The 25,468-nt window shown below is 46.4% G+C and overlaps 1 protein-coding gene across 6 annotated transcripts in view; it reads left to right on the forward strand.

Annotated features, from left to right (window-relative positions):
* Positions 1-25,468, forward strand: part of SPG21 (SPG21 abhydrolase domain containing, maspardin) — a 139,451-nt gene that overhangs the window by 77,289 nt on the left and 36,694 nt on the right. For all 6 annotated transcript variants that reach the window (XM_063925640.1, XM_063925644.1, XM_063925645.1 and 3 more), the window contains 4 exons: positions 1,533-1,621; positions 5,807-5,968; positions 6,254-6,334; positions 12,719-12,864. In XM_063925640.1, coding sequence (XP_063781710.1) covers positions 1,533-1,621; positions 5,807-5,968; positions 6,254-6,334; positions 12,719-12,864 — 478 coding nt within the window. The remainder of the gene's footprint in view (positions 1-1,532; positions 1,622-5,806; positions 5,969-6,253; positions 6,335-12,718; positions 12,865-25,468) is intronic.

The following is a 25,468-nucleotide window of genomic DNA, read 5'->3' on the forward strand; positions in this document are numbered from 1 at the left end:
ACCAAGGTAACGGTAATTTAATTATTTCCTTGTAGATGGCAATGTTTTATAATAATTGTACAGAAACACATGGCACATTCTACATAGAGTAAAGTAAAGAGGACAGCCTGAATGGAGGCAAGTGTCTCGAAGAGCTTGTAATATAAAGCTGTGAATTGCAGTATATATGTAAGAGTGTCTAAAGTAAACACTACATGGGTATGGTAAAACATTGTGGTAAAATACACTGAAGGTGTAACATTTCAGTGAGAGACCAGCTACAGATTTGTCGCACACAGCAGTATTGCCCGCGCTGGTAGGATACATAGGGGGTCATTCGGACCCGTTCGTACGCTGCGGTTCAACGCAGCAGTGCGAACAGGTCGGAACTGCGCATGCGCCGGGCAGCGACACTGCGTACGAAGAAAGCGGTCGCATCGGCGACCGCAAGAAGATTGACAGGTGGAAGGCGTTCCGGGGCGTCAACTCACCGTTTCCTGGGTGTGGAGTTCCGAACGCAGGCGTGTCCAGGCGCTTGGAGGGCAGATGTCTGACGTCAATTCCGAGACCTTCAACGCTGGATCCATTGCACAGGGTAAGTAACTGCAGGGCTAGTCTTGTTTTACACACAACTTTTTTAGCATAGCAGGGCTGCACAAGCAATCGCAGTCCTGCTATGCTAAAATACACTCCCCCATAGGTGGCGTCTAGTTGATCGCACAAGCAGCAAAAAGTTGCTATGTGCGATCAACTCGGAATGCCCCCCCTAGAGAGTGGTTAGTGCTAACGGCCTTCAGTGTAACAGACTTGGAAAACTTGACATTTACAAAATCCTTATCAAGATTACAAAAATAGGAGACACTAACTGCAGTTGCAAATCCCCAACACCATGTCTGTCTTCTGATCGTTACCATACATACAATATACAACTGTCCTGATATGCTAGGCATTTCACAACCTATGGAAACTCTGAACCACTGTATGCTTTAACTATTTCAGTGTTATCTGAAAATTATGTGGATTTTGGACACTGGTGACTAAGGGGGACATTTACTAAGCAGTGATAAGAGCGGAGAAGTGAGCCAGTGGAGAAATTGCCCCATCAACCAATCGGCAGCTCTATCATTTTACAGTATGCACATTATAGATGTTACTTCAGTGCTGATTGGTTGCCATGGGCAACTTCTCCACTGGCTCACTTCTCTGCTCTTATCACTGCTTTAGTAAATGTCCCCCTAAATTCTTAGTGGCCCATGTGGGGAGTTTTTGTACCCTGAATTCTGTGCAGTTTGTGCACTTGTCTAATAGATGATGCATTTGTATGCTGGATCATTTCCTTACTAGCCTCTGCCCAGAACAATGTGTTTGACCTTCTTGGTTTAAAGGTGTGCACTGTACTTGGTTTCTATGTGGAAATGCACCACCATTATCTCCTATCTCCTCTGTACAGCAGATAAGGCACTTTATCACAGAATGGGAGGCATTGTGTATAAGTGGTTGCATTCTGTGTCTCCTGAGACTGACTCATCACATGCCTGCTCTCCTCCCCACAGATCTGCCGACCCTTCCGCTCTGCAGCATGGGGGCCATCAAAATCTCCCCTGATTACAACTGGTTTCGTAGCACTGTTCCACTAAAGAAGGTATGTGGTATGCAAGTGACTTTCGGGAGATGTCTCCTCTCCTTTATCTTGCTTTATTATGCAAATGGTTAGTCTACAACCGGTACTCTACAGATTCATTTGTGTTCCAGAGGCAGTATGCCATTAACTATTTACTATGTACCACTGACTCGTGTACATACGGGGGTTTGACATTGAACAAACGGGACATATTGCAAACATTTGTGCAGATCTACTAATTGGCATATGTTTGGGATGGTTTTAACGTGTAAAGTTATGTTGAAGTATTCCCAGATTGTCTGTAGATAAGAGCACTGTGTTAAAGTTTCGTAGTCTTCTGTACGAGCTATTGGTAGCTGGCTGGGTTAGCATTTCAATACACTGGTATTAACTTCATCTGCAGAGAGGAAAAGAAAGTGAAAACGTATATCCGTTTTTATAAACAGAGCAGATCTTTCAGTTACATAGAGGAAGAGAGCAAGTGGGAACTTTTATTTTTTTATTTTCAAGAACACGTCACATGACATGTAGATACTTCTATAGTAGCACAGTTCCAGGAAATATGATAGCAGGACCAGTTTTATGTAGGTAAAGAATATAGAACATATTTATGCTTTGTATGTGGGAGTTTACAGTTGTATATTTGCACATTTTCTATAAATTGCATCTGTTATACAGAAAGTGTAAAATACAGGGTTTTCAGAAAAGGCAATGTGATGGCATACAGTGGTGGGTCGCTGAACTGCTGTCTGATTTTGTCAGTGTAATATTCATGTCTGAATAACCTGTTAACATTTCGAAAGAATCAGAATGCTTCTTAGAAGTCAAAACGCGTACATTGTATTATTATTACCCTATATTTATAAAGCACCATCAAGTCCAGATTCACGGTACAGAGACGTAATACATATAATAAAATTACAGTAGTAACCAGCATACATCTACATATTCACCTGAGTGCATACTAGTATATATAGGCCTAAATATAGGAAAGGAGAACATTTTATACAATTATTACCAACCACTGATATCGTATAGCTTTTTGAGGGAATTTTATGTTCTCTCTTCTGGTGTGGTCCATGATGGAGAACTTTTTAAAAAAAATCCAGTTAAAAAAAGGCCTATGCGTGACAAATGCAACAAAAGTTGTGCTTGTGTAAAAAGGAAATATGGGTAGAGTATTACTTGGAACTATTTTGTTTGGACAAATTTACCATGTATTTAATTTTCCTTAAAGGAAAACAAAAACTACAAGTAAATGCATAGTATAAACGCCACACAGTATACGGTATCCTTGTCTTTATATATCATTAATTCCCAGAAAATTAATAGCAAATTCCGATGACTACTGCTCCATTGTTACAAACTATGGATGTGATGCAGAGATGAATGTTAGTCCATTTGCAGAGTGTCTTTTGTGTGATTCTTGCACCGCACATGGGGTGGCGTATGCGCCAAATCTGTCCTGCACATGTGCGCTATAGTGCTGTGATGCTTGTAGCAGATTGGCAGCAGACTGTCAGTGAATGACACTCTGATGCCATTTGCAGGTGGAGAGGTGGTGTCGCCACCATTGTGTATGGAAGATGCCAGATTGTACACAGTTCAATCCCCTCTGCACTTGTGGCTTCGGGGTGTAAGTGGGTTGTAGTGGAGTGTTCGCACATAGGCAGTGTCCAGATGGGGTGTGTCAGTGGAACTGGGAGCCATGCGGAGTTGTGTGTATACCCTTATTTATCCCTCTATTTTGATGGATCTTTTGCCCCACAATTCTGACTTCTAATGGCTCAGAAACCAAGTGCGTGGATGAGTGAAAATCTGGGATCCAGTGATCATCAAGCAGTATGGTTTAGCATAAAGACAGAGACTGACATATCCCATACGAAAACAAAGGTGTTGGATTTCAAGAAGGCTGATTTTGTAGGGATGGGAAAATGTGTAAGCGATTCTTTAGCAGTGTGTAGGAACCTGGAAGCAGTGCAGGAGAGGTGGGAAACATTAAAAAGTGCAATATTAAAGGAAACAGACCTTTGTATCAAAAGTGTTCGGAAAAACACAAGGAAAAGGAAGCCAGTGTGGTTTGCAAAAGAAGTAGCAAATATTGTGAAAGCAAAAAAGATGGCTTTTAGGAAATATAAGCAAACACAAAAAAATTAAGACAAAGAGATATATCTTGTTAGACAGAAGGAGACGGTAATCAGATGTGCAAAGGCACAAGCTGAAAAGAAAATGGGTAAAGGAGGCCAAACTTTTTTTTTAGGTATATAAGCGAAAGGAGAAAAACAAAGGGCGGAATAGTAAAACTCAAGACAGAGACTGGGAGTCTTGAAGCAGACAATGTAATAGCAGATCATCTTAATAATTATTTTTGCTCAGTATCCACTACTGAAAGAGAGGGGTAGGGGCCACAGTTGAGTTGCAGGGATACTCAGGAAAATGAAACAATTACATTTACAGAGGAAAAGGTCCTAACAGAACTCTCAAAGCTGAAAGTGGACAAATCTATGGGGCCAGGTGGGATACATCCAAGGATACTAAAAGAACTTAAAGAGGCGCTGGTAGAAATATTCAACCAGTCATTAGCTACAGGAGTAATTCCAGAGGACTGGAAAAGAGCAAACGTAGTCCCTCTGCACAAAAGTGGAAGCAAGGTAGAGGCAAACAACCACAGACCAGTGAGTCTTCCATCAGTAGTAGGGAAATTGATGGAAACGCTCTTAAAAGAAAGAGTTGTAGATTATCGCAAATCCATCAATTTACAGGATCCCAAACAGCATGGATTCACTGGCGGGAGATCATGTCAAACAAATCTTATTTACTTTTTTGACTGTGACTAAAGTGGTGGATAAAGGTGGAGTCGTGGATATAACTTATCTAGACTTTAGTTAGGCTTTTGACACTGTTCCACATCGCAGACTGCTAAATAAACTTGGAATTTTGGGATTGGATACTAGGGATTATTGAATGGATAAGATCTTGGTTGCAGGATAGACAACAGAGAGTTGTGGTAAATGGAGTGCATTCACAGGAGGGAAGTGTTACAAGTGGGGTACCCCAGGGATCTGTACTTGGACCAGTGCTTTTTAATATCTTTATTGGTGACATTGCAAATGGCATTAAAGGGAAAGTATGCCTTTTTGCAGATGACACAAAGGTATGCAACAGGGTAGACACACCAGGTGGGGTAAAACAAATAACTGAGGATCTAGGTAGACTAGAGGAATGGTCAAGAGTGTGGCAATTACAGTTTAATGCCCAAAAATGCAAAATCATGCGCTTGGGTCTCACAAATCCAAAGGCTAAATATAGTATTAATGGCACTATAATGGAAACTACTGAGGAGGAAAGGGATCTATGAGTCACTATTTCAGGTGACTTAAAGGCAGGTAAGCAATGTAACAAAGCAATGAGGAAGGCTAGTCAGATGCTTGGCTGCATTGGGAGAGGAATCAGCAGCAGAAAGAAAGAAGTAATAATGCCACTGTATAGGTCATTGGTACAACCTCATCTAGAAGGGTGTAGTATGTTAGGCCAGTGGCCGGGATCCCGGCGCCCAGCATACCGGCGCCGGGATCCCGACGGCCGGCATGCCAGCAGCTGGGCGAGCGCAAATGAGCCCCTTGCGGGGGTTCTTATATGCCGTCAAATTTTATGTTTCTATGATGGGGAGCGTCAGGCTGCAGAGTTGCCTACGACTACAAAGACAGACATATAGGCTGACATACGCATTTAGTTCTATATGCATAATTTATGAACATTTACAGCCAACTTTGCATAGCGCCCAGTGACTGTACATTTTCTTCCTCCTTCATACTTAGGTGGCCTATTTATCACCATCCGCATCCAGGATGCGGATGACAGGTGATAAAATCGCCCCAACTCGCACTGCGATAATTGATTCATCGCAGGGATGTATAAATTATCGCATGCAGGGACAGAGCTTGCGGTCCAGCTCTGTCCCTGCGATGACACTCCGCAGCATCATCGGGGTATTTTTCTGCTGCCCGGTGATACTAAAATAATGTGAAAACACCCTTTTTCACATTATTTTCGTAAAAATAATGTTAATAAATAAACAAACCCCTTAGTCTTGGAGCCTGTATAGTAGCCCACTTTTAGGGCGTGGAAATGGCTAAATTGTGTTTTCCATGCTTGATTTTGCCAGTCAGTAACTATACACAAACTTCTATTTGTTGTTCCCCTCAGATTATTGTGGATGATGATGATAGTAAAGTGTGGTCTCTCTATGATGCTGGCCCTCGCAGTGTGCGCTGTCCCATCATATTCCTGCCACCAGTCAGTGGCACAGCAGATATCTTCTTCCATCAAATCCTTGCACTGACCGCCTGGGGGTACAGAGTCATTGCAGTGAGTATGTGGAGTTAGGTGCAGCTCTCTCTGATGCACAGACGTCAGGAGACACACATACACCCGATCCCAAGAAGCAAACCTTGTAACTTTTCTCCCCCCACTTTTCTCCCCCCCCCCCCTTTTTTTTTTTTTTTTTGTAAAGAACTTTATTTAACAAAAAATCCACATCTAATAAATGTCTGTATCATAGTGTTCAGCCCCTGCTCGGTTTCATATTGGGCTTATTGCACCACACTCTTGCTTCAGGAATGTATAAAGTAATTCCCCTCCTGCTCTCTTCAGCTTCAGTATCCTGTATATTGGGATCACCTGGAATTCTGCGATGGATTTCGAAAACTTCTGGATGATTTGCACCTTGATAAGGTGAGAGGTCCAGTGCCATGTTTATATATGTGCAGTCACATGTCCTTGGGGTATGGAGTGGTTACATATATGGTTATCTGTCCTGAACCTGCATCATACTCTACTGATTAAAAGTGGGTGTGACATCTGAATGTAACGTACATGGACAATAGCTAAAAATTATATGGTAGGCAAGCAAAAATACCTACTGAAGAAACTATTTTGGTCAAATGTTTTTTTCTCTGACGTCCTAGTGGATGCTGGGGACTCCGTAAGGACCATGGGGAATAGACGGGCTCCGCAGGAGACTGGGCACTCTATAAGAAAGATTTGGTACTATCTGGTGTGCACTGGCTCCTCCCTCTATGCCCCTCCTCCAGACCTCAGTTAGATTTCTGTGCCCGGCCCGAGCTGGTTGCACACTAGGAGCTCTCCTGAGCTTCTAGAAAGAAAGTTTAAATTAGGTTTTTTATTTTACAGTGAGACCTGCTGGCAACAGGCTCACTGCATCGAGGGACTAAGGGGAGAAGAAGCGAACCTACCTGCTTGCAGCTAGCTTGGGCTTCTTAGGCTACTGGACACCATTAGCTCCAGAGGGATCGACCGCAGGACCCGTCCTTGGTGTTCGTTCCCGGAGCCGCGCCGCCGTCCCCCTTACAGAGCCAGAAGCATGAAGATGGTCCGGAAAATCGGCGGCAGAAGACTTCAGTCTTCACCAAGGTAGCGCACAGCACTGCAGCTGTGCGCCATTGCTCCTCATACACACTTCACACTCCGGTCACTGAGGGTGCAGGGCGCTGGGGGGGGGCGCCCTGAGCAGCAATAATATCACCTTGGCTGGCAAAATAACCACAATATATAGCCCCAGAGGCTATATATGTGGTAATTACCCCTGCCAGAATACAGAAAAAAGCGGGAGAAAAGTCAGCCGAAAAAGGGGCGGAGCCATCTCCCTCAGCACACTGGCGCCATTATTCCCTCACAGTTCCGCTGGAAGGAAGCTCCCTGACTCTCCCCTGCAGTCTACACTACAGAAAGGGTAAAAAAGAGAGGGGGGCACTAAATTTGGGCGCAGTTTAATACAATAAGCAGCTATAAAGGGTCATAATTCAGTTAGTCCCTGTATTATTATAGCGCTCTGGTGTGTGCTGGCATACTCTCTCTCTGTCTCCCCAAAGGGCTTTTGTGGGGTCCTGTCTCCTTTAAGAGCATTCCCTGTGTGTGTGCGGTGTGTCGGTACGGCTATGTCGACATGTTTGATGAGGAGACTTATGTGGAGGCGGAGCAGATGCCTATAAATGTGTTGTCACCCCCTGCGGGGCAGACACCTGAGTGGATGGACTTATGGAAGGAATTACGTGCAAGTGTCGACTCCTTACATAAAAAATTTGACGACATGCCAAATGCGGGACAGCCGGCTTCTCAGCTCGTGCCTGCCCAGACGATTCAAAGGCCGTCAGGGGCCCTGAAACGACCACTACCTCAGATGGCAGACACAGATGTCGACACGGATACTGATGCAAGTGTCGACGACGATAAGTCAAATTTAATGTCCACTAGGGCCATTTGTGGCATGGTTGAGGCAATGAAAGAGGTATTACACCTTTCTGATATAAACCCAGGTACCTCTAAAAAGGGTATTATGTTTGGGGAGAAAAAACTACCAATAGTTTTTCCCCCATCTGAGGAATTGAATGATGTGTGTGAAGAAGCGTGGGCTTTTCCCGATAAAAAATTGGTGATTTCAAAAAAATTACTAATGGCGTTCCCTTTCTCGCCAGAGGATAGGTCACGTTGGGAAACTCCCCCTAGGGTGGATAAAGCGCTCACACGTTTGTCTAAAAAGGTGGCACTACCGTCTCCGGATACGGCCGCCCTAAAGGAACCTGCTGATAGAAAGCAGGAGGCTATCCTAAAATCTATATACACACACACTGGTGTTATACTGAGACCAGCTATTGCTACAGCCTGGATGTGCAGTGCTGCTGCTGTTTGGTCAGATTCCCTGTCGGAAAATATTGACACCCTAGACAGAGACACTATATTGCTAACCATAGAGCATATAAAAGACTCAGTCTTATACATGAGAGATGCACAGAGGGAGATCTGCCGGCTGGCATCTAGAATAAGTGCATTGTCCATTTCTGCTAGGAGAGGCTTATGGACTCGGCAGTGGACAGGAGATGCTGATTCTAAAAGGCACATGGAAGTTTTGCCTTATAAGGGTGAGGAGTTAATCGGGGACGGTCTCTCAGACCTTGTTTCCACAGCAACAGCTGGGAAGTCTGCATTTTTGCCCCATGTCCCCTCACAGCCTAAGAAAGCACCGTATTACCAAGTACAGTCCTTTCGACCCCAGAAAAACAGGCGGGGAAAAGGCGCGTCCTTTCTGTCTAGAGGCAGAGGAAGGGGGAAAAAGCTGCAACACACAGCAGGTTCCCAGGACCAAAAGTCCTCCCCCGCTTCTTCCAAATCCGCCGCATGACGGTGGGGCTCCACAGGCGGAGCCTGGTACGGTGGGGGGCCGCCTCAAGAATTTCAGCGATCAGTGGGCTCGCTCACGGGTGGATCCCTGGATCCTTCAAGTAGTATCTCAGGGGTACAAGCTGGAATTCGAGGCGCCTCCCCCCCGCCGTTTCCTCAAATCGGCCTTACCGACGACTCCCTCGGGCAGGGAGGCTGTGCTAGAGGCCATTCACAAGCTGTATTCCCAGCAGGTGATAGTCAAGGTACCCCTACTTCAACAAGGCCGGGGCTACTATTCCACACTGTTTGTGGTACCGAAACCAGACGGTTCGGTGAGACCCATTTTAAATTTGAAATCCTTGAACACTTACATAACAAAATTCAAGTTCAAGATGGAATCGCTCAGGGCGGTTATTGCAAGCCTGGACGAGGGGGATTACATGGTATCCCTGGACATCAAGGATGCTTACCTGCATGTCCCCATTTACCTTCCTCACCAGGAGTACCTCAGATTTGTGGTACAGGATTGCCATTACCAATTCCAGACACTACCGTTTGGACTGTCCACGGCACCGAGGGTGTTTACCAAAGTAATGGCAGAAATGATGATACTCCTTCGAAAAAAGGGAGTTTTAATTATCCCGTACTTGGACGATCTCCTTATAAAGGTGAGGTCCAGGGAGCAGTTACTGGTCGGAGTAGCACTATCTCGGGAAGTGCTACAACAGCATGGCTGGATTCTAAACATTCCAAAGTCACAACTGGTTCCTTCCACTCGCTTACTGTTCCTGGGGATGATTTTGGACACAGAACTGAAAAAAGTGTTTCTCCCGCAGGAGAAAGCCAAGGAGCTGTCATCTCTAGTCAGAGACCTCCTAAAACCGAAACGGGTATCGGTGCATCACTGCACACGAGTCCTGGGAAAAATGGTGGCTTCATACGAAGCAATTCCATTCGGCAGGTTCCATGCGAGGACCTTCCAGTGGGACCTCTTGGACAAGTGGTCGGGATCGCATCTTCAGATGCATCAACTGATAACCCTGTCTCCAAGGACCAGGGTGTCTCTACTGTGGTGGCTTCAGAGTGCTCATCTTCTAGAGGGCCGCAGTTTCGGCATACAGGACTGGGTCCTGGTGACCACGGATGCCAGCCTTCGAGGCTGGGGAGCAGTCACACAGGGAAGAAACTTCCATTGACTATGGTCAAGTCAGGAGACTTCCCTACACATAAATATTCTGGAACTGAGGGCCATTTACAATGCCCTAAGTCAGGCAAAACCCCTGCTTCAAAACCAGCCGGTACTGATCCAGTCAGACAACATCACGGCAGTCGCCCATGTGAACCGACAGGGCGGCACAAGAAGCAGGATGGCGATGGCAGAAGCCACAAGGATTCTCCGATGGGCGGAAAATCACGTGTTAGCACTGTCAGCAGTGTTCATTCCGGGAGTGGACAACTGGGAAGCAGACTTCCTCAGCAGACACGACCTACACCCGGGAGAGTGGGGACTTCATCCAGAAGTCTTCCTACTGTTGGTAAACCGTTGGGAAAGGCCACAGGTGGACATGATGGCGTCCCGCCTCAACAAAAAGCTAAAGAGATATTGCGCCAGGTCAAGGGACCCTCAGGCGATAGCTGTGGACGCTCTAGTGACACCGTGGGTGTACCAGTCGGTTTATGTGTTCCCTCCTCTGCCTCTCATACCAAAGGTACTGAGAATAATAAGAAGGCGAGGAGTAAGAACGATACTCGTGGTTCCGGATTGGCCAAGAAGGGCTTGGTACCCAGAACTTCAAGAAATGATATCAGAGGACCCATGGCCTCTACCGCTCAGACAGGATCTGCTACAGCAGGGGCCCTGTCTGTTCCAAGACTTACCGCGGCTGCGTTTGACGGCATGGCGGTTGAATTCCGGATCCTAAAGGAAAAGGGCATTCCGGAGGAAGTCATTCCTACGCTGATAAAAGCCAGGAAAGAAGTAACCGCGAACCATTATCACCGTATTTGGCGAAAATATGTTGCGTGGTGTGAGGCCAGGAAGGCCCCAACAGAGGAATTTCAGCTGGGTCGGTTTCTGCACTTCCTACAGTCGGGAGTGACTATGGGCCTAAAATTGGGTTCCATTAAGGTCCAGATTTCGGCCCTGTCGATTTTCTTCCAGAAAGAACTGGCTTCACTGCCTGAAGTTCAGACTTTTGTAAAGGGAGTGCTTCATATTCAGCCCCCTTTTGTGCCTCCCGTGGCACCTTGGGATCTCAATGTGGTGTTGAGTTTCCTAAAATCACATTGGTTTGAACCACTTTAAACTGTGGATCTGAAATATCTCACGTGGAAAGTGGTCATGTTATTGGCCTTGGCTTCGGCCAGGCGTGTGTCAGAATTGGCGGCTTTGTCTTGTAAAAGCCCTTATCTGATTTTCCATATGGATAGGGCAGAATTGAGGACTCGTCCCCAGTTTCTCCCTAAGGTGGTATCTGCTTTTCACTTGAACCAACCTATTGTGGTGCCTGCGGCTACTAGGGACTTGGAGGATTCCAAGTTACTGGATGTAGTCAGGGCCTTGAAACTTTGTTTCCAGGACGGCTGGAGTCAGGAAGACTGACTCGCTTTTTGTCCTGTATGCACCCAACAAGATAGGTGCTCCTGCTTCTAAGCAGACTATTGCTCGCTGGATTTGTAGCACAATTCAGCTGGCGCATTCTGCGGCTGGATTGCCGCATCCTAAATCAGTGAAAGCCCATTCCACGAGGAAAGTGGGCTCATCTTGGGCGGCTGCCCGAGGGGTCTCGGCTTTACAACTTTGCCGAGCTGTAACTTGGTCAGGGGCAAACACGTTTGCTAAATTCTACAAATTTGATACCCTGGCTGAGGAGGACCTTGAGTTCTCTCATTCGGTGCTGCAGAGTCATCCGCACTCTCCCGCCCGTTTGGGAGCTTTGGTATAATCCCCATGGTCCTTACGGAGTCCGCAGCATCCACTAGGACGTCAGAGAAAATAAGATTTTACTCACTGGTAAATCTATTTCTCGTAGTCCGTAGTGGATGCTGGGCGCCCATCCCAAGTGCGGATTGTCTGCAATACTTGTATATAGTTATTGCCTAACTAAAGGGTTATTGTTGAGCCATCTGTTGAGAGGCTCTGTTATATTTCATACTGTTAACTGGGTATAGTATCACGAGTTATACGGTGTGATTGGTGTGGCTGGTATGAGTCTTACCCGGGATTCAAAATCCTTCCTTCTTGTGTCAGCTCTTCCGGGCACAGTATCCTAACTGAGGTCTGGAGGAGGGGCATAGAGGGAGGAGCCAGTGCACACCAGATAGTACCAAATCTTTCTTATAGAGTGCCCAGTCTCCTGCGGAGCCTGTCTATTCCCCATGGTCCTTACGGAGTCCCCAGCATCCACTACGGACTACGTGAAATAGATTTACCGGTGAGTAAAATCTTATTTTTTATTTTTTATATTTTCTAAGTCGAAAGCAGGTTGGTTTTGCCTTTAAAACAAATTGCTGTTTTAAATCTAGCTCCTACAGTGCATGGCCACTGCCTGCCACTCACTGACTTTTTTTATATTTTGGGCCTATACTGTATCTCTGCTGACTACAGCTAACAGGATGAGCAACTGTGACTGTAGGCAATCGTACTATTGATATTGGAATAGTCATTTGGCTTGATCCAGTATGTGGCAACTTTCCAGGGTCAAATATGGTTGTTGTTTTTTTGCTTTTTTACCGGGGGAGGGGTGTTATTAATGCCTGACATTTTTGTATGCAAATCAACACGCACACAACTCCACTGTGGTGGAAATTCCATTACTCTGCTATTAGTAGTGGTTGACCTGCAGCACCCTCATCTAATCTCCAGGATTTGTAGTTTGCTGGTAATTGAACCAATATAATCTGAAATTTCAGAAACATCTGGTCTGCTTATGTCCGTAGGTCCACTTGTTTGGCGCATCTCTAGGTGGTTTTCTAGCCCAGAAGTTTGCAGAGTACACTCACAAATCTCCTAGGGTCCAGTCCCTGATCCTGTGTAATGCCTTCAGCGACACCTCCATCTTCAACCAGACCTGGACAGCAAACAGGTGAGGGTGTACCATTTGGCCCAGCTTGGGCTGTGTTCTTTGTTTTCTGTAAGAACTAGTTCGGTTGTCTGATTTGCTATGTGAAACAAAAATAAGGTTCAAATCCTCTACCTAGCCTTTAATATGATGCGTGCGTTGACTGAAATCTCCAAAAGAAACCTAAACATACCTTATTACAGACTGCTTTCGTTTTGCTAAATGGTGCTCTGGTTTTTGGACTTTTTCTCTAACGTCCTAAGTGGATGCTGGGGACTCCGTAAGGACCATGGGGAATAGCGGCTCCGCAGGAGACTGGGCACATCTAAAGAAAGCTTTAGGACTATCTGGTGTGCACTGGCTCCTCCCCCTATGACCCTCCTCCAAGCCTCAGTTAGATTTCTGTGCCCGACGAGAAGGGTGCACACTAGGGGCTCTCCTGAGCTTCTTAGTGAAAGTTTTAGTTTAGGTTTGTTATTTTCAGTGAGACCTGCTGGCAACAGGCTCACTGCATCGAGGGACTAAGGGGAGAAGAAGCGAACTCACCTGAGTGCAGAGTGGATTGGGCTTCTTGGCTACTGGACATTAGCTCCAGAGGGACGATCACAGGCCCAGCCTGGATGGGTCCCGGAGCCGCGCCGCCGGCCCCCTTACAGAGCCAGAAGGCAGAAGAGGTCCGGAAAATCGGCGGCAGAAGACGTCCTGTCTTCAATAAGGTAGCGCACAGCACTGCAGCTGTGCGCCATTGCTCTCAGCACACTTCATACTCCGGTCACTGAGGGTGCAGGGCGCTGGGGGGGGCGCCCTGAGACGCAATAAAACAGGATAAAAATACCTTACATGGCAAAAAAATGCATCACATATAGCTCCTGGGCTATATGGATGCATTTAACCCCTGCCAAAATATACAGAAAAACGGGTGATAAGGCCGCCGAAAAGGGGGCGGAGCCTATCTCCTCAGCACACTGGCGCCATTTTCCCTCACAGCTCAGTTGGAGGGAAGCTCCCGGTCTCTTCCCTGCAGTCACTACACTACAGAAAGGGTTAATAAAAGAGAGGGGGGCACTAATTAGGCGCAGTATTAAAATATACAGCAGCTATAAGGGGAAAAACACTTATATAAGGTTATCCATGTGTATATATATATATAGCGCTCTGGTGTGTGCTGGCATACTCTCCCTCTGTCTCCCCAAAGGGCTAGTGGGGTCCTGTCCTCTATCAGAGCATTCCCTGTGTGTGTGCTGTGTGTCGGTACGTTTGTGTCGACATGTATGAGGAGAAAAATGATGCGGAGACGGAGCAGAGTGTCTGTAACAGTGATGTCACCACCTAGGGGGTCGACACCTGAGTGGATGTACTGTTGAAAATTACGTGACAGTGTCAGCTCTGTATAAAAAAACAGTGGTTGACATGAGACAGCCGGCTACTCAGCTTGTGCCTGTCCAGACGTCTCATAGGCCGTCAGGGGCTCTAAAGCGCCCGTTACCTCAGATGGCAGATATAGACGCCGACACGGATACTGACTCCTGTGTCGACGGTGAAGAGACAACCGTGATTTCCAGTAGGGCCACACGTTACATGATTGAGACAATGGAAAATGTTTTATACATGTCTGATAATACGAGTACCACCAAAAAGGGGTATTATGTTCGGTGAGGGAAAAACTACCTGTAGTTTTCCTGAATCTGAGAAATAAAATGAGGTGTGTGATGATGCGTGGGTTTCCCCCCGATAACAATTGATAATTTCTTAAAAAGTATTGGCTGTATACCCTTTCCCGCCAGAGGTTAGGGTGCGTTGGGAAACACCCCCTAGGGGGGATAAGGCGCTCACACGCTTGTAAGAACAAGGGCTCTACCCTCTCATGAGATGGCCGCCCTTAAGGATCCTGCTGATAGAAAGCAGGAGGGTATCCAAAAATTTATTCACACACATACTGGTGTTATACTGCGACCAGCAATCGCCTCAGCCTGGAGGTGCAGTGCTGGGTTGGCATGGTCGGATTCCCTGACTGGAAATATTGATATCCTAGATAAGGATAGTATATTATTGCCTATAGAGCATTTAAAAGATGCATTTCTATATATGCATGATGCACAGCGGAATATTTGCCGACTGGCATCAAGTATAAGTGCGTTTGTCCAATTCTACCAGTAAAATGGTCAGGTGATGCGGATTCCAAACGGCATTTGGAAGTATTGCCTTTGAAAAGGGACATTTGGGGTCGGTCTTTTAGACCTGGTGGCCACGGCAACAACTGGGAAATCCACGTTTGTACCCCAGGTCGCCTCTCAAAATAAGACGCCGTATTATCAGGCGCAGTCCTTTGTTGGCAAGCGGACAAAAGGTTCCTCTTTTCTGCTCGTGACAGAGGGAGAGGAAAAAGGCTGAAGAGATTAGCCAGTTCCCAGGAACAGAAACCCTTTCCCGCCTCTGCCAAGCCCTCAGTATGACGCTAGGGCCTTACAAGCTCAGGCACGGTGGGGGCCCGTTCTCAATGAATTTCAGTGCGCAGTGGGCTCACTCGCAAGTAGACCCCTGGATCCTTCAGGTAATATCTCAAGGGTACATATTGGAATTCGAGACGTCTCCCCCTCGCCGTTTCCAAAAGTCGGCTTTACCGACGTCCCCCTCTGACAGGGAGGCAGTTTTGGAAGCCATTCACAAGCTGTATTCCCAGCAGGTGATAATCAAGGTACCCCTCCTGCAACAGGGAACGGGGTATTATTCCACACTATTGTGGTACCGAAGCCAGACGGCTCGGTGAGACCGATTCTAAATCTAAATCTAAAATCTAAAATCTTTGAACACTTACATACAGAGGTTCAAATTCAAGATTGAGTCACTCAGAGCAGTGATTGCGAACCTGGAAGAAGGGGACTACATGATGTCTCGGGACATCAAGGATGCTTACCTTCATGTCAAAATTTACCCTTCTCACCAAGGGTACCTCAGGTTATGATACAGAACTGTCACTATCAGTTCAGACGCTGCCGTAGGGATGGTCCACGGCACCCCGGGTCTTTACCAAGGTAATGGCCGAAATGATATCCCTTCGAAGGAAGGAAATTTTAGTTATCCCTTACTTGGATGATTCCCTGATAAGGGTAAGATCCAGGGAACAGCTGGAAGTCGGTGTAGCACTATCTCAGGTAGTGTTGCGGCAGCACGATTGGATTCTCAATATTCCAAAATCGCAGCTGGTTCCGACGACTTGTCTTCTGTTTCCTAGGGATGTTCCTGGACACAGTCCAGAAAAAAGGTGTTTCTCCCGGAAGAGAAAGCCAGGGAGTTATCCAAGCTAGTCAGGAACCTCCTAAAACCGAACCAAGTCTCAGTGCATCAATGCACAAGGGTTCTGGGTAAAAATGGTGGCTTCCTACGAAGCAATCCCATTCGTTAGATTCCACGCAAGAACTTTCCAGTGGAACCTACTGGACAAATGGTCCGGGTCGCATTTTCAGATGCATCAGCGGATAACCCTGTCACCAAGGACAAGGGTATCCATCCTGTGGTGGTTGCAGAGTGCTCATCTTCTAGGGGGCCGCAGATTCGGCATTCAGGACTAGGTCCTGGTGACCACGGATGCCAGCCTGCGAGGCTGGGGAGCAGTCACACAGGGAAGGAATATCCAGGGCTTAGGGTCAAGCCTGGATACATCACTTCACATAAATATCCTGAAGCTAAGGGCCATTTACAATGCTCTAAGCTTAGCAAGACCTCTGCTTCAAGGTCAGCCGGTGTTGATCCAGTCGGACAACATCATGGCAGTCACCCACGTAAACAGACAGGGTGGCACAAGAAGCAGGAGGGCAATGGCAGAAGCTGCAGGGATTCTTCGCTGGGCGGAAAATCATGTGATAGCACTGTCAACAGTATTCATTCCGGGAGTGGACAACTGGGAAGCAGACTTCCTCAGCACGACCTCCACCCGGGAGAGTGGGGACTTCACCCAGAAGTCGTCCACATGATTAAAAAACTCGACAGGTATTGCGCCAGGTCAAGAGACCCTCAGGCAATAGTTGTAGACGCTCTGGTAACACCGTGGGTGTACCAGTCAGTGTATGTGTTCCCTCCTCTGCCTCTCATACCCAAGGTACTGAGATTGATAAGATGGAGAGGAGAAAGCACTATATTCGTGGCTCCGGATTGGCCAAGAAGGACTTGGTAACCGGAACTTCAAGAGATGCTCACGGAGGATCCGTGGCCTCTACCTCTAAGAAGGGACCTGCTCCAGCAAGGACCCTGTCTGTTCCAAGACTTACCGCGGCTGCGTTTGACGGCATGCCGGTTGAACACCGGATCCTGAAGGAAAAAAAGGCATTCCGGATGAAGTCATCCATATCCTGATCTAAAGCCAGGAAGGATGTAACCGCAAAAACATTATCACCGCAATTGGCGAAAATATGTTGCGTAGTGCGAGGCCAGTAAGGCCCGACGGAGGAAATTCAACTGGGTCGATTCCTACATTTCCTGCAAACAGGAGTGTCTATGGGCCTGAAATTGGGGTCCATTAAGGTTCAGATTTCGGCCCTGTCAATTTTCTTCCAAAAAAGAACTAGCTTCAGTCCCTGAAGTTTAGACGTTTGTAAAAGGGGTACTGCATATACAGCCTCCTTTTGTGCCTCCAGTGGCAATTTGGGATCTCAATGTAGTTTGGGTTCCAAAAGTCACATTGGTTTGAACCACTTAAATCTGTGGAGTTAAAATATCTCACATGGAAAGTGGTCATGCTGTTGGCCCTGGCCTGGGCCAGGCGCGTGTCAGAATTGGCGGCTTTATCCTGTAAAAGCCCTTATCTGATTTTCCATTCGGACAGGGCGGAATTGAGGACTCGTTCTCAGTTTCTCCCTAAGGTGGTTCCAGCGTTTTCACCTGAACCAACCTATTGTGGTGCCTGCGGCTACTAGGGACTTGGAGGAATCCAAGTTGCTGGATGTTGTCAGGGCCCTGAAAATATTTCCAGGACGGCTGGAGTCAGGAAATCTGACTCGCTGTTTATCCTGTATGCACCCAACAAGCTGGGTGCTCCTGCTTCTAAGCAGACTATTGCTCGTTGGATTTGTAGTACAATTCAGCTTGCACATTCTGTGGCAGGCCTGCCACAGCTAAAATCTGTAAAAGCCCGTTCCACAAGGAAAGTGGGCTCATCTTGGGCGGCTGCCCGAGGGGTCTCGGCTTTACAACTTTGCCGAGCAGCTACTTGGTCAGGGGCAAACACGTTTGCTAAATTCTACAAATTTGATACCCTGGCTGAGGAGGACCTGGAGTTCTCTCATTCGGTGCTGCAGAGTCATCCGCACTCTCCCGCCCGTTTGGGAGCTTTGGTATAATCCCCATGGTCCTTACAGAGTCCCCAGCATCCACTTAGGACGTTAGAGAAAATAAGAATTTACTTACCGATAATTCTATTTCTCATAGTCCGTAGTGGATGCTGGGCGCCCATCCCAAGTGCGGATTGTCTGCAATACTTGTACATAGTTATTGTTACAAAAATCGGGTTATTATTGTTGGGAGCCATCTTTTCAGAGGCTCCTCTGTTATCATACTGTTAACTGGGTTCAGATCACAAGTTATACGGTGTGATTGGTGTGGCTGGTATGAGTCTTACCCGGGATTCAAAATCCTTCCTTATTGTGTACGCTCGTCCGGGCACAGTATCCTAACTGAGGCTTGGAGGAGGGTCATAGGGGGAGGAGCCAGTGCACACCAGTTAGTCCTAAAGCTTTCTTTAGATGTGCCCAGTCTCCTGCGGAGCCGCTATTCCCCATGGTCCTTACGGAGTCCCCAGCATCCACTACGGACTATGAGAAATAGAATTATCGGTAAGTAAATTCTTATTTTTTTTTGTTTGTTTGCGGGTGTTAAAACTTATTTTTTTGTCTTACTAAGGCAAAACCCAGTGTTTGTGGTTAGACAATATTTTTCAAACTGAAATTCTGTATTTTGCCTTGAAAAAAAGTGTTGTTTTAAATCCTGCAGCAAAAAATCCCAAAACACTGAGTCTCCAATATTGACAAATCGCACTCTGTTACATTTTCCTGCATGTCTATTTAGCAAATCAGTTGTATTCCCAAAGCTCAAGGCAGGAGCATCACAGATAGCTCTAATCAGGTGAGAAGAACACACATGCACACCCTTCCGTACAAGAAGGAAGAGGTTAGTGAGTAAAAGGATCCTCAAATCAGGTGCGTCCCTGTGGACTTAGGAGAAATATTGTTATAAACGGTAAGTTCTTACCATAACGTCCACAGGTTATCCACAGGATAACATTGGGATTTCCCAAATCAATTTAGTGGTGGGGTCGCTCCTGATTCAGCATGAATTCAGCATCCTGAGAGGCAAAGGTATCCATGGCGTAATGTCTAATGAATGGAAGACCATGTGGCTGCCTTACATATTTGTTCTGCTGAAGCACCACGTTGTGCTGCCCATGATGGGACCTACCTTACGAGTAGAGTGAGCAGAGACATTAGCCAGAACAGGGAGACCAGCTTGAGAATATGCTTCTGAAATCGTCATCCGAAGCCACCTTGCCAGTGTCTGCTTATCAGGAGGCCATCGTCTCTTGTGAAATCCGTAGAGAATGAAGAGAGAATCTGTCTTTCTGATGGCACTGGTATGATCCACGTAGATCCTTAAGGCACGGACCACGTCCTGCGATGCATCTCCCGCAGAAAGGCCCGGTTCTTGGAAAGCCAGGACTACAATTTTTTCATTAAAGTGGAATTTTGAGACCACCATAGGAAGATACCCAGATCTAGTTCTGAGAACTGCTTTATCTAGATAAAAAATCAGAAATGGGGAACAACATGACAATGCCCCTAAATCTGACACTCTTCTAGCTGACGCCATGGCCAGTAGAAAGAGAACTTTAGCGGTCAACCATTTAAGATCCACTTTATTAAGTGGTTCAAATGGGGCAACTTGAAGAGCCTTTAGGACTAAACCTAAGTCCCAAGGCACTGTAGGAGGAACAAAAGGAGGTTGAATGTGCAGCATTCCCTGGAAGAAAGTACGCACATCCTGTAAGTTGGCAATTTTCTTTTGGAACCACACAGTCAATGCTGACACTTGCACTCTCAAGGAAGCCACCTTCAAACCTATATCCATTCCTGCCTGATGGAATGCTAAGACCCTGGAAATTCTGAAAGACCTAGGGTCCATTTTCCGTTCACTGCACCAATGAATATAGGTTTGCCATATTCGGTTATAAATTCGAGCTGAGGAAGATTTCCTTGCTCTGAGCATTGTTTGAATTACCTGTTGTGAGAATTCTCTTGACTTCAGGATAGAGGTTTCAAGAGCCATGCCGTCAAAGACAGTCGATCCAGATGTCTGTGATAACAAGGACCCTGCGTCAGTAGATCTGGACGTTGAGGGAGCAGGAATGGAGCGTCCATAGACATTCTCTGCACATCTGTGTACCAATGTCTTCTGGGCCAAGCCGGAGCTATTAGTATCACAGCATAATTTCCTTGCTTTATCTTTCTCACCACCCTGAGAGTGACCATCGCTGCCCGTCGCTGCGGCTGTGTGTGATGTCATGCACCCGCTGCGGCCCGCCCCCGACGTGGTCTGGCCATGCCTACGTTGGCTGGACCGCGCCCCTGAAACGGCGGCTTATACACTAATAAGGTGATTGGAGGAACACATAGGCCAGATGAAAATCCCATATCACCGACAGGGCATCCACAAAGATCGCTCTGGGATCCTTTGTTCTTGACCCGTATGCGAGTACTTTGTTTATTCTGACAGGACGCCATGAGGTCTATCTCTGGCAACCCCCACCTGTCGACTAGGGTCTGGAAGACCTCCGGGTGTAGAGCCCATTCGCTTGCCTGAATAGCATGTCGGCTAAGAAAATCCGCTTCCCGGTTTAGGACTCCCAGAACGAACACTGCAAGGCTGGATGATGAAGTTTTGCCCACCTTAGTGTGTGACTTACCTCCTTCATAGCTTTTTGGCTGCAAGTTCCTCCTTGATGGTTGAGGTATGCTACTGCCGTCGCATTGTCCGAGCGGATCTGAACTGGTTTTCCCCGAAGGATGTCCTTTGCCTGAATCAGTGCCATGTATATGGCTCGAAGTTTCAATATATTTATTGGCAGGCAACCTTCTTCCTTGGTTCATTGCCCCTGGAAACAAAACCTTCCTGACACTGCTCCCCAGCCCTGGAGACTGGCATCCGTTGTCAGAATTTCCCAATCTGATATCCAAAAGGGTCTCCCCTTGTCCAGATGGGATGTCTGTAGCCACCAGGCTAATGACCTTCTTACTTCCATCGTAAAGACCATAAGGGCTAATTCAGACCTGATCGGTGCTGTGTGTGTTCGCACAGCAGCGATCAGGCCTGAACTGCGCCGGCGCATGCCAGACAGCCGACTGCTGTCTTTAGCTAGCGATTACCTCTGCATGATTGACAGGCGTAGGTGGTCGCTGGACGGGACGGCGGCGTTAAGCCGCTGTTTCAGGGGCGCGGTCTGGCCAACGCAGGCATGGCCAGACCATGCCGGGGGCGGGCCGCGGCGGCTGCATGACGTCACACACAGCCACAGCGACTCGGGCAGCGATGAGTAGCTCCTGGCCAGCGTGCAGGAGCTGCGCTGGCCGGGAGCTACTCCTGAAGTACAAAAGCTTCTGTGACGGGGCGGGGACTGACGGGGGTAATTCAGAGTTGATTGTAGCAGCAAATTTGTTAGCAGATGGGCAAAACCATGTGCACTGCAGGGGGGGCAGACAAATTTAGCACAGCTACGATCAACTCTGAATCACCCCCATAGTCCGCGTTTTTATCATCTGATGCAACCCATTCCATTTGGCAAGGATCAGATGCTGCAGAGGCCTCAAGTGGAACGGTGCATACTCCACCATGTCGAATGTTGACACCATCAATCCCATCACACGCATTGCTGCGTGAATGGATACCTTTTGACTGTGTAGCAACACCTGAATCCTTGATTGAACTTTGGATATCTTGTTCAGAGGTAAAATTACTCTCTGAAGGTTTGAATCCAGTACAGCCCACAAGTGAGTAACTCGCTGTGACGGAACCAGAGACAATTTTGCTCAATTTACGAGCCACCCGTGCTTCTGCAGACACGTTATTGTCTGTATAGGAGCAATTACTGCGACTGTGCCAGGATTAAAAGATCATCGAGGTATGGAAAAATTCTTAGCCCCTGCTGGCGGAGATAAGCTGCCATTACCACCATAATTTTGGTAAATACTCTGGGGGTTGTGGCTAACCCAAAAGGTAGGACCTGGAACTGAAAATGCTGTTTGAGGATAGCAAACCTGAGATAGCACTGATGGGACCAAGCTATAGGAACATGTAGGTAAGTATCCTGGATATCTAGGGATACCATATAATCCCCTGGCTCCATGGCCAAATTGATGGAACGTAAAGTCTCCATATGAAACAGAGGTACCCAAATGTACTTGTTCAGCACTTTGAGATTGAGAATGGGCCGGAATGACCCATTTGGCTTCTGAACTAGAAACAGGTTGGAGTAAACACCCTGTCCTCGTTGTGCAGGAGGAACTGGGATGATTACTCCTGACTGAAGCAATTTCTGAACTGCCTCTTGCAATGCCCTGGCCTTCGTCTCTACCCGAGACGGGCTGGTACAAAAAAACCTTTGCGGAGGGTGCTTCTTGAAGGCAAATGCATAACCTGGAGATACCGCTTCCTGCACCCAGGCATCTGTTGTAGACTGCTGCCAGATCTGTGCAAACTGAAGAAGTCGGCCCCCCACCCTGGGATCCACCAGGTGGAGGCACGCACCATCAGGCTGATGGCTTATTTTCTGTTTTACCAACTGGTCCTCTGGTAGCCCAATGCTTTTTAGTCTTACTAGACTTGTTGTATTGGGACTGCTTGCCATCACTTTTTCCTTTAGCTTTTCCTTGAAACCGAAAGGGCCGAAAAGATGGAACTTTGGGTTTGAATTTGTATCTGTAAGGAAACTTTACCTTCTTGGAGTCTGCTTCTGACTCCAAAATATCTGTCAATTCTTTACCAAAAAGAATATCTCCAGAAAAAGGCAAAGATTCCAAAACCTTCTTAGATTCTGAATCCGCTTTCCACGTACGTAGCCAAACTGCTCTGCGAGCAGCTATTGTTGAAGCTAATGCCCTGTAGGCAATAGTACCCATATCCAATGCTGCTTCTTCCAAGAACATCGCAGCCTGGTTTATATGTGCTATATTGCTCTCTAGATGCCATTGAAAAATCTACTTCCAATGCATCAGCCCAGGCAGCCACTGCCTTTGCCATCCAAGCTGAAGCCATGGCTGGTCTTATGACTGCCCCAGACAGGGAAAAAATGTTTTAAAAAAAAAAAACATCCACTCTCCTATCCGTGACATCATTTAATGATGTTGAAGGCAGAGGTAATGTAGATTTTCGCACTAATCGAATCACATTCGTATCTATTTTGGGAGCCACCCCCCCCCCCCCTCCCCTTTTTAAACAATCCACAGCTGGAAGAGGATAATTGGAATTCCATTTCCTAGGAATTCTAAACATCTTATTAGACGTAGCCCAAGCCTCTTCCATGATTTCTGTCAGCTGATCTGACCCCGGAAACTTAGTCTTAACTGTTTTGGGACGTTTAAACACAGGTGCCTTGGTTTTTAACACAGGCTCTGCTGATTTATCTAAGGATAGAAGGCTTTCATTGCCTTATTTAACTCCGCTTACTGAGCTGAGACCTTCCTCCTCCTCTTCGTATGCCGAACAAGAGTTTATTGAGCCTTCATCCTCCGATGAATCTTCATCTGAAACTTGTAACCTGTGAGGATGAAAATTTACTTACCACTGGCTTATCCGCCTGTTTCTTTTGAGATGCTGCTGCTGGAAGTGATAAACCACAGGTGGAAATTTTGCATGCAAGGGTTAATCGTGTAACCTATCCCTGGTACAAGAGTTGGAATTATCCGCTCAGCTATACTGGATAATGTTTGTGCAAACATAGCCCAAGGTGGATCAACCTGCACCTGAATCTGCCTTGTATTTTTCAGGAGACCCTGGTGAAAGCTAAAACAATTTGCACACAAATCATCCTGAACCAGATCCTGAGAGGTTAACCCAGCTTTGCAAGATAAACATGATATGAGTGTTGGTGTTGTTGTGAGTGTATCTTCCTCACCTTTGCCGCTCTTACACATGATAAATAATCAACACTTTCACAGTGTACTACACAATTTGTGACACTAATCACTTTAAGCTTTTTAAAGTGACATACAATCCGACCCTACCCTGCTATGCACCAGCATTGAGGATCGGAATAGAAAAAAACTGACAGAATATATACTTGCTTTCTATTAGATGTCCGTGACACCTGGCAGCATAGACTAGGATTGTACCTGTTATGTGTCCAAGTACAGGACAATAAATGCTAGTATTGCCAATGTGCTATCCTTAGAGGAGTTATCTATACTATCAGTGTGCGTAAAGCTAATAGAGGAATATGCAACTGCCCTATGATATTATTGCACTTATTATAATAGCTCTCAGATTGCCCTATAATTTATATAGGTGTAATTGGTGTGGAACACAATATTAGCAAGAGCATATTATATATATATATATATATATATATATATATATCACCATATACTGCCGGCACTCCACTAAAACAGCAGCTTGCTCCGGTGCCACATCAGAAATAATGCAAATTCCACACAAGAAGGCACTCTGGAGACATCAATAGTAGCAAAAATGGCAAAAGTGTATTAGGGTCGGGTCGAGTACTTTCGGGGTCAACACCCCGTCCTCAGGACCACACCACAACAGTACAGTTAAAACACATAAGTGAACACTTACCCCCTTATACCCCACCGCCTGCAGTGATCTCCTCCCCGCGTCGCCATTCCGCTCTCCCGGGCCGCCAGCCAGAGACGCATCCGATGACTCATTTCCGGAAGTCGCTCTGCCGTTACCATAGGAACGTCCTATTTGCGTTCCAAAAAGCCGGACATGATGCGTTCCACAAACGATTCCTTCAGTGCACTCACATGCAGGCGCCCTGTGGGGAGAAACGGGGGACACAAAGTATAAAGATCATAAGCAGAAATACATACCAAAACATTACAAATAATACTAAATACCTAAATAGAAACTACTACACAAACATAAAAGATATATAAAGACATATACAGTCTGAGAATCATCCTGTCATAATACATCATAATAACTCATCTTAAGACTACATAGTCAGAAAGTTAATCAGAAATCAAGGGAACAACTTAACCCATACGGGCTTGATATATTATACAAAGGAATTCCAATTAATTTTATCGTTTAACCCACCAGGTTTTGTAGTACCCAACCTCAGAATCCAGCGGGATTCTTTGATTAACAGTGTTTTAGCTCTGTTACCACCTCTTAAGGATTCCGGAACATGGTCGATAATAAAATATCGTATAGATTCCAACGGATGATTATACTCCTTAAAGTGTCTAGGGACAGGTTGATCAATATCTTTGCCATTGAGGGAGAGTCTGATGGCTGACCTATGAGCGTTCATTCTTTCCTTAAATTTACGTGTGGTCTGCCCAACGTAGAATAAACCACATGGGCAGACCACAACGTAAACAACGTGACTGGTATTACAAGTAAGCAC

The sequence above is a fragment of the Pseudophryne corroboree genome, chromosome 6, assembly GCF_028390025.1.
Source record: "Pseudophryne corroboree isolate aPseCor3 chromosome 6, aPseCor3.hap2, whole genome shotgun sequence".
Taxonomy (NCBI): domain Eukaryota; kingdom Metazoa; phylum Chordata; class Amphibia; order Anura; family Myobatrachidae; genus Pseudophryne; species Pseudophryne corroboree.